Here is a 19,664-nt window from a genome sequence, read left to right as displayed (position 1 = left end):
ACTCCACTCATTGCTTCAGCTAAGATTTGGCCACTTTATGGGCTTATGTAAGGCATATATGTTCCCCAACAGGTCTTACCTGCAAACTTGGCTGAATGGGCAAACGTGATGACGTCGTCATTTGGTCCTGTGTAGCCGTGCAGCTTTTGTGGGTCATAAGTCAGCTTGCGGGAATCAGCATGGTTCAAGTTGATCAGTGTTGCAGAGTGAACCATCACCACAGGAAAGACACCGACTTTCTCTCTTTCAAGGATTGGCATGTATTCATCCGTGCGTTCGTAGTAACCCTGAATGGAAGAACACAACTGCAATATAATAGCTATACAAAAAATATCCAAAAAAATAATGTAGATATAATATAAACATAATATATAAAGCTGCGCTATAATCACTGACACATAGTTTTAATTCCCTACAATGCTTAAGCCAGCCTGCGTCAAGAGATGGAGCAACAATAATGACATGTCAACGATTATATTGCGGTTTTTTTTCATGCCTCAAGTAACCTAAACACTTTTTACACCTCGCAACCATCAATCAGATGATGAAACCAAAACAGCATGAGAGAAGAAATTAAATGTGAAATTACACAGCAGTCATAGACAAATACCACTATCTTATTCTAATGTCTAATGCATCATTACAGAGCAGAAAACGTGCAACTAAAATGAGGTGCCTACAGTCGTTTAAAAAGTTACTCCTAAGAAAAGTCGCCTACTGGCCACTCACAAGATTCCCTCCTTTATGCCCAAAGTTAAGAGCTAATATGCCCATCCATGCTTTCAAAAAAGTGGGTGTGACCCCGCTACCATGGAATGGACAGGTGCCACCTCATAAGTGCACACCATGCAAACTGCTACACTGGTGGACAGCTTTCTGAGCCACTGTAGTCAAGCCTGGAGGACTGAAGCGCAAGTGTCGTTCCACATAATAAGTCCTGAAGACAATGGCGACGAGACAAACATATTTACACAGAAGATTCTACCCCTTTATCACGCTCAACAAAGAACTCTCGTTTACTGGCTGGACTACTTGGCGCAGTAAGACAGCAGGGTGACAAAGGACCGTCTCCTTCCTTTTCCTGCCTGTTGACCGCAAGTATAACATTAAGTCTTTTCCTCGGCTTTGCTTTAAGCTGATCTGTCTAAAACTCTCCCCAAGCATTCTTCATACACTGTTGAATCTGCATAATCTATACAAAATCATAAAAGCTAAGCTCCTTCTCTTGTACATAAAAAGTCAGTATATCTGTTAAAGGACTGTCTACTGCCAAAGAAGAGTATAAAAATACTAGCACACTCTGGCAGATCTTGCCCCATGGTGGCAATAACAAGGACAGAACTCGCGATTTAGACAGGAATTCATAATTTAAATTGGCAAAGAAAGTCAGGTCTCAGTGGGCAGCAGAGCCATACTGTGGTCTCTCGTAATGGCTAACATGGAAGATGCCTGGACTGAATATACTGCAATTCATGACTATGCCCCAGCCTCATACCGACAGTTAATTTTCGTTCATATTAACCTAAGGTAGCATATTTTTTGTTCTTTCAGTGAACTGCAGCGACTTTTATTGTTTAACGTTTCATGGTTTTCGAAAATGTTTTCGAAAAAAAAAAATCACACAGCCGTTACTGCTGCTACACTTGCAGTGCCGCTGCCATCAGGAGTGCTGCTGCCAGCAAAAACAGTTGCTGGCACCTACGATATACATCAACCATATTTTATTGATAGTATTTTTAAAACCACCTTAGTGTTCTCAACTGCAGTTTTAATAAAACCTACGTATCTCGTTTCATGTCAAGCTCATTACTGCCATTGCACACTGCCTATATTGACGATGATGCTGAACTTTTATTGCGCAAGGGCAGCCTTGGCAGAAGAGCACGTGGCACAAGGTAATTGCATCTGCACAAGGTGGGGTCAAAGACCCATCTCCCAAGCATTTGCCCCAGATAAGCCAAGCATCAGGCCAGAAGAAGCTTGTACTCATTTTATCACTGGTGGGCACCCGGTGGCACTGGGGATTGAACCGCACACCTCTTCCGTGCGAGGCAGACGCTCAAACCAATTGGTCATCCCTGTGGTGACAACACCTATGCAACGCTCCATGCATCGCATCCATAGGATTGCACAGAGTCATTGTATGAATACATTCCATGTATCTGATGTCAGGGTTCACAGGTGCCAACTACCATAAGGAAGCGAGACTAGCATAAGGAAAAAATTAAGGTTTTAAATTGTTTTGCTGTGTTTCCCAGCACCACTGCCGGGTAGGAATTCATTTATTTGGAAAGAAGCTTTCAACTGTCGCAAAAAAAAAATTCAGTCAATAAAAGCCAGTAAACTGTCCCTTTAAGAACATGGTCTAGCTTTAACTAACCGCTTCCTAATCCTGTTGTATGGCTAGTGTACGTTCCCTACAACTATGCACCTTGCATACACATCACAATGCATAGGTCAACTGACAAACACTACTGCTGCCCTCTCCTCCTCGCCTTTTTCATCACATGGTAGCAGACTAGAATAGCCTTTTGTGCCATACATTTCCGTACCCGACTCATAGGCCTTCATGAACCATGTGCACGTCCCAGTTCACAATAATAATGCCAGCTCATTATGCACCCTCCATTTTTTCAGTAAACAGACAATACGGCAACAAGCTGGAGAGGATGCATGGCTAAGCAGTACAGACAGATAAAACTACAAGAGAGCGTAGCATGCAAGTCTATGCCCTTCTCTATCTGTTTGCATGATTTAAACATACATCCTCACTAGTTTTGTAGACTTTCCCATAATTATTACCAACTAGTGGGACTTTAAGCACAACAAAATTAAATAAAGCAGCAATGCAAACATACCTTTTCATTCATTCCACACCAGAAGTTTGAGTACGCACTGCGAGAGTCCAGCATGGGGGCAATGATGGTTCTGCACACAGCAAAAAAAGTGACGGCATTTATAACCTCAGTGTGAGCACCATCTGTTCTGCCCTCCACAAAAATGGATAAATATACTGAGACACCCAAAACTGATCATCTACTGGACCAAGAGCAGAAAGTTGGGCTAGTTGGTTGCAGTTTGAAACTGGAGGAGTTTTCCAGCAGTAAATAAATAAGGTCACAAAGACATGGACAACACAAATGCTTGCAGACGACAAAATTGGCATTTGTGACATCTACCTTTCTATCCTTGTTTACTTACCATTGGAAAAGGCCTCCAATCTGACACCATGTACCGGACATTCTGCACCTAGAAACTTTAATTACCGCATTCCCCGCCGAGTGAAAAGGGGACACAATCCTCACCTCCCATCAAGTACACAACTTCCCACTTGCAAGGGATGTTATTTTTGTCATGCTGGATATAACAGATTTTTGAACGTTCAGTTCAAGACAAACGGTTTACTAATTATGGCCCGCTGAAAAGATAATTTATGCCAAAACACAAACGGCAACATTTTTTACCCTACACAACAAGCCGTGCAGACATGGTAGCACAGCCAGTCTCCAGTATTTGTCAGTAACCTCTTCCTGTTTTAGTGCATCACGTGACCTGCCCAGATGCAATCATCCTCAACATGAAAACACATAATTTAGCTAATGCAGCATGCAAGCACAAATCCAAGATTTCACTCCTAACTTACAATCGCCTGGATAAAGGCTAATTGCATGGTATGGTATGGGGGTTTAATGTCCCGGAGCTGCAAATGGACAATGAGGGACACTGTATTGAAAGGCTACAGATTAATTTAGACCACCTAAAGTTTTTTAACATGCACTGACATCACTCAGTACATGGATGCCTCCTGCACTTCACTCACACTGAAATGCGAATGCCGCAGCTGGGATGTGACCCCGTGTTCTCATGCTCAGCTGAACATGATAACCACTGAAGCAATTTAACAGACCCAGGAGCATGCACAGAAAACATGGTCATGCTGAAACCACAAGTTTCAGTCAAAGAACTGAATTTAACTTTTCGTGAGAAGTTCAAAGTAAACTCTATCTTTCAACATTCTAAAATTCTTATCATTGTTTTGTTCCAGCCCTTGCACACAACTATAACTACAACACGCAAGTAAAAGAAGGGCCAGATTCAAGGAAGAGGTTACTGACAAGCACAGGACAGTGGTAATGCCATTATCATGCATAACCCGATGCACAGAGGTGGGTAGGGTCACCTTTTGCACTGTGTCTTTTCAGCTAGTCATAGGTTAGCAAGTGCTTGCACTGTTGTGCACAAAAAAGCACTTTATACAAGTATGAAATGCAGCCAGATCAATAACGACAAAAAGTTCTACCATGGACATATGAAATGTAAACAAAACAATTGAAACCCACTGAAAAAAGCACAAGAATAACAACTGAAGGAGAACAAATACAAATATGATTTGTGATCAGTTCTGCAGAGTAATTATAGCACTTTCAAAGAGATATTTAACCACACAAGTATTCAATTTCCCTGAACAAAGATTTCATTACTCTGTTGTTGGCATTCGAATCGTTACATTTGCAGTTTATTTCTTCCCAAATTCTACATCCCTTCCAAGTGTGAGATTGCACACAGGGTGAATACTGTGGATATGTGAATATCAGCTGAAGAGAGCGCTATGGTACACTAAAAGGCACTTCAAATCTTTGTATGCAAAGCCAAGACTCTGGGTGTGAGCTGCTTGCGAACTGATGCAAACCTCAACTTGACGTGATGAATGTAAAGGCACCTGCAAATTCACAGCGACAGGCTTCATCACAAAGCGTAAAAGTACAATTGTCAGTCAGCCGTCTCTGTCCTTGCACAAAAGCAAATACCAATGTGCTGATAAAGGACAATTACCAGATTTTTTCAGATGCTTAGACTGTGTATTCTTGATTAGAGGCCAGCATTATACACACAACAAGTTTTTTTTCCTTCAAAGAGCACGTTGTCTTCCCGTAAGTTTCAGTTACTAGTGCAATGCTTACAACGCCACCATTTACTTCGTGTCTCATATTTTCACACTATTTCTCAATGTACAATATTGCCAAGGTTGTTGCCCGATGATGAGGTGGAGCCCTCGTGGTGCACCTCGTGCTGAAATGCTTTACACTAGGGCTGTCCCTCTAGCTATCAAGTGCATTCAAAAGTCTAGGAGCTCTACAAGAGCTCCTCCCCATGGCTAGCAACAAATGGGGCCACACACCTAACTGCCTGTTAACGTCTGACGCAGAATCGTAAAAGCACTTCTACCAGCATAAACAATGGCCACAATTATGGTTACATCCATACACTAATCTACCTCAAGGTGGGAATGAAAAATGAAAATAAGGTCCACTATGAGAAGTAGAAGTGAAGACACTGAGATTTCAGCTCTTGCATAATTTTGAGTAACGAAAGAACAATGCCACAACACAAGAAATCAGTGTCTGTAAAGATCTGAATAAACTGCCCATTGTTTAACAGGACACTTCTTCTACAGAACAGTAACGATTTCAGTTGCTGCAAGTCCAGTGTTTGATGTGGCATCATGAAAGGTAGTAGAACCGCGGATATTCATCAAACTTATGGTTGCATAACAGAGTGATGCATCACTGCATAATGCCATATGAGGGCTCTAGGCCACAATGCGAACAATGCCATCAGTTGGTTGATGGGTTCTTAGACAGCAAAGCAATAATGTGGGCTGTGAGCCATGCCACAATGAAGGGCTCCAGATTAATTTCAACCACCTGAGGTCCCTTAACATGCACCGAAGTCTCAGTAAATTAGAAATGGGCGTTTTTGCATGCCACCGCTTTTTAAATGTAAACATTGCATCCAGGGCTAAACCCATGACCGTGGCCACTTCTATCAATTTTTATGACACACTGAATGCACTTTTATAACGCCGATGTGCAACTCCCACAAATCAGAAGGTTTTTTGGTTCACAAAGTGCCATCACAGCAGATAGCAACTATTTGATGACAGTCCTGAGGACTAACACAACTTACAAAACTGCTATTACTGTTATCACATGTTTTCAATATGTTTGTGCATATCACATTAGATGTACATGCTCGAGTCAATTTGATTGACCGAGGAGAGTAGATTGCAAGGTTCGAAAGCTTGATAAATCAAATCCATATTAGAGAAAAAAAAATCTATCCTAAATTCCACATTGCTAGAGCATTCCTAATCATCATACTTTCCAGGCAAGGTCATGTTTCTCTTGCACAATTCACTTGCCACATAGTGAATCTCACACCTTCTTCCCTTTCTTCAGCAGTACATGTTCTTTGCCTTCCAACGCAGAATTTACAATACATCATATATCAATCAGATTTCAACATGCTTCGAATATTTCATTATCAAGCGCAGTTCGCAAGGAGATTCTGAGCTACACTGAGAGTGCACCAGCAAAACTGCAGCCACAAAAGGCTACCAGCTGAAGACAGAGCTTGGCACGCCTTAAGGCTGAGGCCTTGCACTTGCGGCAGCCACTCACCATTTTTTGCAATCTGTGTGCATTCATTGTGGTCCTCCTGCTTGCGATAGAAAAACAAGTTTTACCTCATTTGAAAGAGCAATGTATTTACTTTTCAATGGTACGCATTGTTAATACTAATTAACGTTGGTACATGTGGAGTGAGCAACTATGGAGTGCATAAAACAGTACTTTCATTAGAATCGCCTGCCTCTGTCAAGTTTTTGGAAAAGCAACAACTGCAATGAAAAGAGAGCTGCTTCGGCAGCACTTAAATGAGAGGTTAATCTCATGATCTCAGTAACACCCAGACCTTTGTTGGTTACGTCTTCTTGGTGATGAATAACTTTGGACACCGAAAACTAAAGAACTACTAAGTGCAACACAGAGATATTTTGCACACTTAACAAAATATGCCTGATTCACAAATGTGCTAAATATACTTGTGTTTAGCCAATCAGACAAGGTTCCTAATATGTATCATTTTTGTAATTTTTGGCCTTTTTTAGTGCACATATCTAAATAACTAGCCACTGGAGCCAAAAGGCACTATTGAGTTCATGAGATTAAGCTCTCTTCTAAATGCTGCAGAAGCAGCTCAGTTTTTGGAACAGTCATTTTTTCCAGAAAAATTGATGAAGGCAGACAAGTGGAACAAAAGTACCATTTTATGCACTCCATACTTTGCTCACTCTACACATACCAGCACTAATTGGCATTAACAATGCACAGCACTGAAAAGCATATACATTTCTCTTTCCAATTAGGTGAAACTTGTTTTTCTATCGGAAGCGGGAGGGGCAGGGTAAGTGCACAAACATTGTGAAAAATGGCCAGTGGGCCGCTGCCAGCATGGGACCTTAACCAAATTAAAGACTTAACAGATACCATTCACAAAAGATGCAATGAGTAACTTCAAGGAAATAAAATCTTCAATGAAATGAACAACAATTTTAGTCATTACCTATGAGTTAGTTACAAAACTAAACCATGTTATGACTCAATGCAAACTTAAAAGAAATTGTCATCTGAAACGCATGATCCAATCACTGTAACAAATGTACTAATAAAGAGTACACAAATTCTGTTATGGTTTCGACCACTGATCAATCAAATAGTACTCCGCACATTTTCAACAAAGAGGTGCACTGTTCCGGTTCTTGACTAAATATAATGCGTCTGTTGCAGTGCAGCAGTTGTTTAAGTCAAGCTTAACGCCCTCGACGTATTCTGCAACACAGTGTGTAAAGGGTCTCCAAAGGTCTAAAGACAGGCTGTCTGTGTTTACTGTGGTCTCAGTTGCAAATGCAGTGTGTGGAGCAACAGCTCCAGCCCTCAGGCACTCCGCACTGGGAAGTACACTTGCATCATTTACGAGGGGCCTAGGGCTCGAAACAAGGCCTTATCGCGCATGCACATTGCCATGGATCATGTTTAACACCTCATGTTTTTAACAGTTGTACCAAGCCCACCAGGCAGTGCTGATTGTCATCAGTGCATAACAGAGCACGCCATTCAAGCGCTCTAGACAGGTATGTGGACGACTGTACATGCATACTGAATACTGTCCAATCTCCATATCAGAGATGCAATGCGCAGAAGTGCGGGCAATATAATAAAAATTCTAAAATGTACAAAATAACCCCCAGAACCATTTCAAGCAGAGGATGACAAATTAATGCAAAAATTATTTTATGACAGACTCCTCGACATTTTACGGTACCTCTGGTGTGGTTCCAGTCAGTACGCATTTTTTTACATTTGTTTCGAAAAGAATGAGTGCTTTAAAATGCTTAAAATGTGTCGATATTTTTGCATGATGAGTCCCTCTGACAGGAATGGGTCAAAAACAGTACAGTTCAGACCCTGAAACCAATGTTTAGTTGCAATGTAGAGATACGAAGCCTCCACAAAAGTGCACAATTAGGCATCTTGGATTATGGAAATTTTTCCTGTGAATTCTTGGCATGCTCCTGAATAAATTAGAAACTTTTAACATTTTCCCCCCTTTGGAGGATAATTTGCACCTGAAGGTGATACCACCTTCAGCAATGTCTCCACTAGTGGCATTTGAAAACATGCCTTAAGGAATTGTCAAATTAACTTCACTCATAGTAATTTTCCATGTCCTCCACAACATAGGAACCGACCCCTCTAGTTTCATCTGCATCACCTGCGACACTAGTGATACAATAGCATACCTGTTCTCTTCGACAAGGTCTTGTATTGTTTTTGGGTTTGACAGCAAGGCATCACCGTCCAGAAACTGGAAAGAGAAAAGCAATATAAGAGATACTGGACCCATGAGTTTGTAGCTACTCTAGTGAAACCCTGCTATAACTCCATCTATAGTAAAGCTTCACTACTTATAGCATGCTAGTGCCTACAGCAAAAATAATCAAGAGAGCAATCTCACACTGCTACAGCAAATCCCGCTTGGCTCGAACTGCTAATACACAATACAATTTTAATTTACTCTATTGAAGCATAAACAGCAAACATAAATCCAAGCTCTAGGCATTACCTACTGCCATGCCACAACTTAAGGAGGCAGTTCCTGATTTGCAGCTCAGTTGTCCCAGCTGGCTACAGGTCCAAGTTTGCATGCTTCCAGTCTTTGTGAATGCATTGACTAAGTTTACCAGTCTTAGCAAAGTCTGACAGAAGATTCCATGTGGCATTGAAATGGTCTCCTTAAAGATGTTGATAACTCACGGTGTTGCTATTGTCCACACATGGGAACGTAGCAGACACTACAAATGTTGATGGTGCATTTAAGAAACCAATCAAAATGACCAGGTTTTTTCTGCACATCATAATTCACATTTCTGGCTTCACGCAATTTGTTTATGGACTAATCAATATTTGTTTAGTTCTGAACATATCTTATCAGCTGAAGTAATGTTCTGAGATGAACAGTCTGCACCACTCTTGTGCACAGCGCTTGCGGAGTGCGCACCAGACAATTAAAAATCGCAGGCCACGGTTTTCGAGTAATGAGCTCATTCATGCCCACCTGGCATGGAGGTCAATGTGGCTCTACTTCCATGCAAGCATAACCTCTGTCATGTCAGGCATTGGATGCCACGGCTCAACTACAGCACTGCTTCGGTGTGTTTGAAACTTCTCGGATCATGTTGACACAGTGACTGTAGCTAAAAGACATTCTTCCATCAGGAAAATCAGTTCATAAATATCAAATTAAATGATTTTGTCACATATGGAAGCCTTTTTTTTCTTGCCATATGCTAAACAGGGATTAAAAGTAACAACTTTGGCTAGCTAGTCATGCATGAATGCAATATCTCCTTTAAAGCAAACAAAAAACATTATCTGCAGAACAGTAGTGAGCCAGAAGACTGACCCCATCATAACTTCCACACCCTCCAGCATTCCCCTCAAGAGATTTGACCAAGTGTACACAGAACTAGCTTGATTCTCTGCTCATAAACCACTCTTCGATGGTAAGCATACAAAGAAAGAAACCAGGACATGTTTGTAAATGCTGACTCGAGAAAGAAGTTCGAGCTGTGGACTAACTCAATAGGGAAAACAAAATAGAACATTCACAATGAATATGCTAAATGTGTTAAATTTATAACACGGGTGGTGTTGTTAGAGGGCAAATTATTTGCTAGCACCTGATGTTGCCATTCGTCAGAAGCTTACCCAGAGAGTCACACGAGGTTATCTGAATACCCAAGGCCTCTTCAAAAACAGTAGTTTTGCCTCTGCACTTTTCAGCAAAGAATCCTTGTGCACCTCTCCATTTGAGGTCAGTCAAGTTTCTCTACGCAGTTTCAGAAGCTACATATGGCATGCGCTCCTCAAAAAGAGTTTGCAGGATAACAAGCACATATACCACGTGCACTTGTAAGCACACATGAACCCAGTGAACTCACAAAGACAAAATCTGCCCACAGTGTCCGGGCAACGTGGATTGCCTCCTCCCGTAGTCGTATGATGTGCCAGTAGCGCTCTGGTGTCCACTTTTGTGACCCTTCTTCATCAGGAAAGAACGCATCACCATCCTCCCTGGTCACATTGACATTGTGGTAGTCGTCCAACACTTCCTCTGCCCAGGTGTTCACAATTTCAGCTGTGTTGTCCACGTTGTGGTCTGTATAAATCCTGAAAAGGTTTACCATTCATACAATAAAGGCTGATGGCAACCAGTGAACAACTTTTTGTAGTAAACCTCATCTATGTTATCAAAGGACATACAAATTGTTCCATTTTTGATAAGCCAAAATTTTATATACAAAAACTTTGCTCAGTGGAATGAATGAGCTCTGGATATTGATGAGGTTTTCAGAATAACCTTATGAAATGTGAGTAAGAATCAAAAAGTAAGGTAACAAGAGCTCGCATAGACAAGCTTTATCTCACAGGCAGATATACTGACACACAGTAGAACAACACTGGTACACATTAATTTTCAACACAGTCACCACGCTTGTCCTAATATTAGTTGCAATGGTACATCAAGGCACTGATGCGTGTACAGAAGAGATAACATCAATTCCTTGAAGCCACGTCATTATGGCCCGTCCAACTTCTGTATTGCTTGCAAATTGCCTACCACCAAAGTGCTTCTTCATGGTCCACAGAGATGGAAATTACTGGGTGCCAAGTTGAGGCTGTAGGAAGGATGGCTGACCCACCAGAAGTGCTGAACGCAATGTATGAGCACTGTTGGCCAAGTGTGGTCAGGCAATGTCATGCAGAAACACAGCACCTGTTGAGAGAAGTTCCCATCATTTCCTGCAAATGCCTTCCCACAACTGCCCAAGTGTGTCAGTTTACGGTTTTAGGTTTACGGGAGTTTAACGTCCCAAAGCGACTCAGGCTATGAGGGACGCCGTAGTGAAGGGCTCCGGAAATTTCATCCACCTAGGGTTCTTTATCGTGCACTGAGATCGCAGAGTACACGGGCCTCCAGAATTTCACCTTCATCAAAATTTGACCGTAGCGGTAAGAATCAAACCCGTGTCTTTCAGGTCAGCACCCAAGCGCCATAACCATTGAGCCACCGCGGCAGCTAAACTGTCCCAGTGTGTGACAATAACTGGTAGCATTCACCGTTGATCACCTGGTGAGGAAATCAAGCGGCCGCATGCACTTGTGATCCCAAAAAGACCATCATCATTCATTTCTTTGCAGATGGAGCTCTTCTGAACTTCTTTGAAGGTGGGGATAATGTGCTTCCGTCCCATCCTCCCTTAAGTTAAGGACAACGCAGTGAGCTATGGAAAGAAAAATGACAGGTGTAACGTTAAGAGATCAGAAGTGGGCGGAGTGGGTGAGAGAACAAACGCGGGTTAATGACATCCTAGTCAAAATCAAGAGGAAGAAGTGAGCTTGGGCAGGGCATGTAATGCGAAGGCAAGATAACCGCTGGTCCTTAAGGGTAACTGAGTGGATTCCAAGAGAAGGCAAGTGTAGCAGGGGGCAGCAGAAAGTTAGGTGGGCGGATGAGATTAAGAAATTTGCGGGAATGCGGTGGCCGCAACTAGCGAAGGACAAGGTTAATTGGAGAGACATGAGAGAGGCCTTTGCACTGCAGCGGGCGTAGTCAGGCTGATGATGATGATGACGATGAATTTCCATCTCTTTGGACCATAGAGGAAGCACCTGGGTGGTAGGTGATTCTCAAGAGATAGAGAAGTTCAGCAAGCTGTCATGACTTGGCTTCAGGCACCTGACACAGATTCCTTGTACATCAGCATCGATGTCTTAGTGTACCACTGAAACAAACGTTTGGGTAAGCATGATGACTTTGTTAAAAAGTAATGTGCACCAGTGACATACTACTGCTTATTTGTTTGTTCATTTTATTTTGACAGAATTGAGTGTACAATACTGGACCGAATACCACCCTGCCTGTGGAATAAAGTTCGTCTTATGTGAGCTCTTGTTGCCTTACTTTCTGAATTACCTTCATGTATCTGAACTTCAACTAGTCACACAGTTGGTTTATGGCGGTTTACCATCCCAAATGACTCAGGCTATAAGGGACGCCGTAGTGAAGGGCTCCGGAAATTTCGACCACCTGGGGTTCTTTAACGTGCACTGACATCGCACAGTACATGGGCCTCTAGAATTTCACCTCCATCGAAATTCGACCACCATGGCCGGTTTCGAACCCGCGTCTTTTCAGTCAGCAGCTGAGCACCACAACCACTGAGCCACCATGGCGGCGTGTCAAACAGTTGAATCAAGAGACATGCATATTAACTTTTCTTGGTTTCATAGGCTTGATGTCAACACAATATGAATGCTGTGACTAATTTCATTAAATCTATATATAACAGCTGATAACAGCCAATGTATTTGAAAAGTGTGACATGCTAAACAGTAGAACAAATTTGACAAAACTGTGCCCAACTACCCAATGACTCCATCACTGAAATAGCAGCACACATGTAAAAAGAGCTCTGAAAAGCATGTCCTTCAACCCCTATTTCCTATGCCTGCCAGCTCGCCAAAAATGCCTTCAGCATTAGCACAGTCTGAATTACTTCAAGAGACGAAACCTTTACAAAGAATCAAGTTGCACTGAATACAAATGCATTTAAGCTATCTGCTGCACTTAACAAAGGTCATGGAAACTTTCAGAGTTGTTCCTTCTCTTCACTTAAAATGCTTAACGACGCCGTTCCACGCTTAACCTGTGCTAGCCAGCACGAGCACTAAGCAGTAACTTAGCCTGCAGAATTAAAAAAAAAAAAATAAGTGACGTGAATTATCATGACACTCGAAGAAAAAGTAATCCCGTACAGCCACTTGCCACGTGGCGCACTTGCATGTCTGCGTTTCACTAGAAATCTGTCGTTCATATTGAAGCAGACGACGCACCTCACACGTGGACAATACGCGTACATGCGAAAGTAAAGTACTACATATATAATTCACCGACTAGCACCAATATCGTGCGCTCAGCAGCGATAGGCCAGTGAAAGTTCCTTCAGGCGTTTTAAAGAAATAGTGAACGAGATGGATGCGGTGAAAAATTACTTAACTGACGATCATCTCGTAGCTGGCATCTCGCATAGTACATCACTATGCAACTGGCATGAAAACTAGAAATTTACTAGACTGTACTCGTTTTCTCATTGTAATGATTATCACCAATTCAAAAAAAGTAATATATTTCTATGCGCGACAGTATGTAAGTACCACACAGATTCATTCCACCTGCACTAAGTGCGTGTGATGACAGTGAGTGACTGCACATCACCTCCATTACCAGTTAACTTACCACAGACTTATCCTTGATTTCGGATAGCTTTGTTGCTCCAGGTAGCCGAAGAAGTGCGGTAGCACGTGCGCCTTGTTTCTCAACACAACAGCGATTAGCAAAGTCGGCGCCTCGAGTTTATCGTCCCTTGTCGCACACCTCACTACACCAACCGAAGACAGAAGGGGAAGCCAAAAGCGCAGGAAGAAAATGATCGAAAGGTATCTCATTATCACACTTGGGCCAAAACAGCGGTTCCTTTGACGTTTGCGCTGCACGGGAAGCGAAAGCGTACTGTTTTTATTGGTTGCTGTGAACAGGTGAACGAGCTATCAAACACATGAAGATGGAGATGAACGCGTAGGAGCAGCGAGAGCACACCTGAAGCAGGATCAAATCCAGAGCGAAACAGGTAAGCTAGGAGCCACGTGACAACAGGAACAGTGTTGCCGGAACCTCAAACGAGATAGCCAGCAGCGACCGGCAGCGAGTTACGTGCGCAGTTGCGTACACAGAAAACCAGAAAACTTTATTATTATGAGTCTTATGCGTCCTAAGCTTCTATGTCCCGATTTAGCTGAGTCGGCTGTATGTGCGTATGCACATACAGCCGACTGTTGAATCAGTTGAAATTTACGCCCGCTCTGAATGTAGAATAAACGAGCCTTTCCAAGTTTTACATGGCTTCAAAACGTTATTTAAGCATATTTAAATGATCATGAAAAGCCTACAGCTGTACTTGTAACTAAAAACGAGGGACGACCAGAGACAACGCCACACAAAGTTTCGGTTTCGGATTTTTTGTTTAACCTGTCCTTTCTACTGTCCCCTCACCACTTTTCTTTCACTTCTACTCTCTGCCTGCTATCCTTTATTTCGCTGCCCCAGCTCAGGTTCTTCCTGTCGCGATAGCAGATGCTGGGGCAGCATATATACTTTTATCTTCCATATCAAATGCAAAATAAATAACCACTTACTACTACTTTTTGTTTAAAGTGATGTTTCTTAATTACAGGCTATGTTAACAGACACTCATTAGAGTTAACATGCATAATGTTGCGTCGTCGTCCTAAATATCTTAGCACGACTGCTTCTCTTTCGTGACTAAAGGCCAACCAACCATCCACTGCATAACGTAAGATCACATGTGCAACAGAAGCGCTTCCGATGGGATCACTTTGGCCCACAACCACGTAAAAAAAAAAACGTTGATTAGCGATCCACCTTTCTGAAATTCCCATTTGGGTATTTGGACGCTAATGGATGCTCCAATTGAAGCTTTCAATTGGAAAGCCTGTATATAATTCATGATAACACCTCATACGAATTCAGCACTAAAGAGGAAACCAATACCTTTAATAGCATCACAGACATTCAGAAAAAGAACAAAAGGATCTATCCTCCTCCGGATAGATCACTTAGCTCGGCTGAGGCCTATGACTGGAGAAGACTCCAAGCTAGAAACTTCGCATCCCCGCTCTGGAGGAGCTGGACAGGAGGTGACACGAGGGAGGATGCGGAGGTGTGCGAGTTCTGCGGGCATACCGCTACACTCGAACACATACTATGGAGATGCCCCAGTGCCCCAGGATATGGCAGAATCAATAATGCAGAGGACTGGGAGACCATACTCAGAAGTGCCGACCTTAGCATACAACGATACGCTACCCGCCTGGCAGCAGAAGCTGCGCGACTATACCGTTGCTAGTCTTCCAGCTGCGACGCTGCCCCTCCCCGGACGCCTGCGTGTGGACCCGGAGGGGCACGGGTCTTCTTCTGGCGGAAATAAAGTTTCTTCACTCACTCATCATAACAGAACTGGCCGTTGGCTACCGACTGGAAAGCACGATTAGAAACATTTTGTGCCCGGAAACATCCTTTATAAGCGTGCATGTATCACTAAAGAGGTAGCACAAGTGTGTACCGACTCCAAGAGAGGAACAAGCCGGGCTAGTTGGTACATTATTTGCATAAAAACAGCGCAACAGACGGGACCAAGAAGAGGAAACACAAACACAGGCGCTGCGGCACAGGCGACTGACCGCATCTTTTCTTTGAGCATAATGTTGAGCGAAGTTATTTTATTTAATCCTGACTGCATGTGATGGTGCAAACGATGAAAACAATTTAGCAGACTAAGTTAATTGCTGACATATCTTTTTACAAGAGCATAATAAGTTCAAGTGCACGGTGTTTGTCGAGGGCGATATCCAAATCTCATATCTAGTTTTAGAAAACAAGTGGGTGAAGAGTAATTATATATATGGACCAGGTAGCACCTTTTCCAGGTTTTCTACCCCTGCGAAAGCCAAGTAACTAACTGGGGGACTAGTCCTCCAAGTGGACCACTGCGTTATAATTCCCATTTGACAGCGTAGAATTAGCATCTGAAAAGCAAGTTGGTTTTGCACAATCAAACATCCATTTGGAGTCTGGCAAGTGGAACCCGTAGTTATTTGACAAACCAAGGGGAGACCCATTTGCAACTTCAAGAGCCCAAACGGGATTCCTATAAAGATTCTTGAAACCAGATGGAATTAAAATTTTATATTGAAACAAACTGCTACCAATTGCAATGTGTTTTTTTTAGGAAGACAGATGACACCATACATACAACTTATTGTTTTGCATTTTTTTAACGAGGAATGACTGAACAAGTGACTTTAACACAGAGTGATTGTCACTGTATCAACTTGATCCGGGGCACCAATTTGTTCCTTCTGTTCTGAGGAGACCAAGGTAGCCTTGGAATCTAATGCAGCATACCAAGAATTTTTACAATGTCAACACATAAGTAACAGCATCCAGATGAAACTGTGTGAAACTGAAATAGCCCGGAGTTCTTTTTTATGCCAATGTTTACGAGTTCTCACCAGTAATTTTACTGTCCTTATCACGCACTACACAGGCGTACATGTGGTGCACACTTCAAAGTTTTACGTGAAAGTGTAGGGGGCTGTGTAAACCCACCCGGTCAGCACTAAGCCATATGCAGCGCTGCATGTGATCAGTCACATTGCACGCTCATCTTGCACTGAGAAAGGATGAGCACTGATAGCTCTCTGCAAACACCAAATAAAATAAGCTTGAGGCTTGCTGCCGTATTCGGCACTCTACCATGGCAATATTACAAGAGATGCACATGGTGTAAGCTATGCAGGAAGCCGGGGCCACTGCTCTGCCAGCATTCAACTCGCCGAACCACTTACGCTGGCTGGCTCCAAGGCAGGATAAACTGGCACTTTTTTTTTAAACCTACCTATATGCCACCATGTTGTCATAAGCACAGGATCACCAAGCCTGCACAGCAGGTGCACCACAGGCTAGCTAACCTCATATACGTCAAGGCTGGTCACTGAGCCACACACTGCAATGCAGCATGACTGTTCCTATGCACAGGAGTTATCCCAGTGTTTCTCTCCTTTTTTTTTTCTGTCTTCTGTGTGTTTCATGTGCATAGATCATTGCCTGTGCTTTCTTTATATTATGTTGTCTAGTGAATAAACTTATTTGCCAATTCTGCACCTGCATTCCTGCCTCCGTTTCATCTTTTGTCCCCTTAGCACAGCCAGTCCAGATACCTAGGAAGAGGAAAACTGCAGGGAAAGGTATATTATTGAGGCCACACAGTGCCATCTCAGCCAGAATGACAGTGTGTGGTGCGGCCTTGTATTCTCAGATTATCATACCACCACTGGTAGGGCTTTGTGCATGCCCACTGTTGGCACAGATGCAGTCGTGCATATATGCAAGAAGTCTGCCCAATATCCTATTGAGGTATGTTGGCAGTTGGGTCACACTCACTCAAATAAAATAGCGCAAGAGAAGGACACAGTAAGGACACGTACGGGCACTGATTAGCAATCTAGTTACATAACTTGGAGGCTAACAAAAAGGCTTGAAATTAATTTGTGGACAGTGCCTAACATTAAAAGTCAGAAAAAGAAGAGAGTGGGTCACAGAAAAAAATGCCAGTTAATGACATCCAAACTGAAATCAAGAGGAAATGTGCACAGGTGCATGTAATGCAAACAGAAGACAACCAGTAATCCTTTAGGGTAACGAGGCGAGTTCCAAGCAGGGGAGGGACGTAGATAGGTGGTGATGACTATGATTTGTACTGTATGGACATAATATAAGTTTGCTTCAACAGATGTCAGCTGTAGACAGGCTGCATTTCTTCTCGTACTCATGCTCACGTGTTGTTTCTGCACCCTGTTCATTCTGTTTACTTTTGATACTAGTTACGCTTTGTTAATCGCCTCCTCCTTTTACCTTCACCTCTTGTTATTGTACTTGTTAATGACGTCAGTAGGTGGCTCAACTGTTTACAATATTCTCAAAGCATGCCCATATAAAAGTGCCCACATCTATGGAAATTAGAGTTGCCAGTCGGCACCTGTTCGTGTTGTTACTGTGTGGTCTTTGTGCTTTTACAAGAGCCTGCTTGGTGACATGCAAGGAGAGCTGGGACTTGGCAGCATTCTCTGTAGTATTTTGGCCACACTTGTACTTCTGCCTGGAGGGAAACTTGTAGCAGGGACAATGAAATGGCATTTACAGAGGTTAAGAAAAGCGCACGAACAATCTGTAGCATCACTGTCACCGCACCACAGAAATTTTTTAGCTAGCTTAATTAACACCTAAGATATTATCGAATAAAAAAATGATGCTGCTTATTTCCCCTTCAACTCGTATATGCCTACGTGCCAGAAATAGGAAATAAATAAAACAGGTCTTGGACTGCACCCTGCCATGCCTCATCCTGCCCCCGTCAATTCAGCATGCTCAATGTAAAGGCTCACTCAGATTGCCCATTCAAGTCATAGGGGTAGGGGCGGCTAAGAACATGCAGTGAGGTGTCACTCTAATAGGTTGCGAGCAGCTATCTTTAAAAATTCCTTTAAATTATTGAGTCCATGCAGATCTAAATTTGACTTGAATAGTACTCACAAAGACAACCTGTACAGATCTGCTGCTGTAGAATATGACCATCAAATAATTTCAGTCCCTTTAAACCTCCTGCAACTTATTCTTGCTGAAAATGCAGTGTTCTTCAGAAAGATCTCTTCGTTCACATTTCCCGCGTTCCAATGCAAACAATTTGAACAAGCTTAAACATACAGGCAAGCAATCAAGCTTGTATGTATATGACACAAAAAGAGACAAGGACAGAGCATAGTGCCCATTCTGTTTGTCTCTTTTTCGTGTTTCTGTGCTATTTTTGTAGTTCATACACGTCCGATCAACTGGTCCTAGACTACCTTGTCAATGTCCATGCAATGCTTCATACCATGAAGAAACAGATACTTGTCTCAACAGTTTGAAGTTCCCATAAATGCAGTACGTCGCCAGTTCTAAAACAATGGCATAGGCTCAAAACTTGCAGTCTTTTGACGCTCTGCTTAACCGATTCAAGGGCAATAAATAAGTTGCACACCCCCTCACAGGTACCATGATGGAGCGCATAGCACAGTTTCCATAGTACAGGTTGGAACAGGTGGCAATAAGCGGAGTAGAATAACATGCACTTTTTTGCCGTGCTTCTGTCTTTAAACATGGCGACTACTATAATACTGGTGCAGACTATGTATACAGAGAAACTGAGCCAACGTCAAAAAAAGAAAATTACATTAACTTATAAGGCTTCCACATAGGCTCGCAACAGCTTCCCGATCTACAACAGTAGACCAAGGCACTCAATTTCATTTGCGCATTTTCTTGCAGAAGGCAGAACATAATAACCTTACCTATCGAATGGAGACTATGGCTCACCTTTCAAAATAGCAAACTTCAGATTCTTTTTGCTACAGCCACCAACAAAGATAAAATTAAGGCACTGAGCCACAGGAGGGACCATCTGTACCTGTATGACAAATGACACTAAAATTAATACCTGCATGATATTGCCACATCATTCAGGCAATAATTTCAACTATGGTTACAATGCAGAAACCTGAAAATCACTTCCAATAAGAACAGTG

At 42.5% G+C, this 19,664-nt stretch overlaps 1 protein-coding gene across 5 annotated transcripts in view; it reads right to left on the bottom strand.

The window, feature by feature from the left end:
• Window positions 1–14,107, bottom strand: part of LOC149351808 (procollagen galactosyltransferase 1-A-like) — a 294,955-nt gene extending 280,848 nt beyond the window's left edge. For all 5 annotated transcript variants that reach the window (XR_016290657.1, XR_016290658.1, XR_016290655.1 and 2 more), the window contains exons 1-5: window positions 13,702–14,107; window positions 10,343–10,571; window positions 8,642–8,706; window positions 2,859–2,928; window positions 80–287 (exon numbers count right to left, since the gene is read on the bottom strand). Coding sequence is in view for 1 of the 5 variants with exons in the window: in XM_089581139.1 (XP_089437265.1) it covers window positions 80–287; window positions 2,859–2,928; window positions 8,642–8,706; window positions 10,343–10,571; window positions 13,702–13,910 (781 nt within the window). In the remaining 4 variants the exon portion in view is untranslated. The remainder of the gene's footprint in view (window positions 1–79; window positions 288–2,858; window positions 2,929–8,641; window positions 8,707–10,342; window positions 10,572–13,701) is intronic.
• Between the last annotated feature and the right edge of the window lie 5,557 nt (window positions 14,108–19,664).

This window comes from Amblyomma mixtum, chromosome 3, assembly GCF_055824585.1.
Source record: "Amblyomma mixtum isolate Tamu chromosome 3, ASM5582458v1, whole genome shotgun sequence".
Classification (NCBI taxonomy): domain Eukaryota; kingdom Metazoa; phylum Arthropoda; class Arachnida; order Ixodida; family Ixodidae; genus Amblyomma; species Amblyomma mixtum.
Note: the sequence above shows the minus strand (reverse complement) of the source record. Positions and strands in the feature narration are given on the sequence as shown.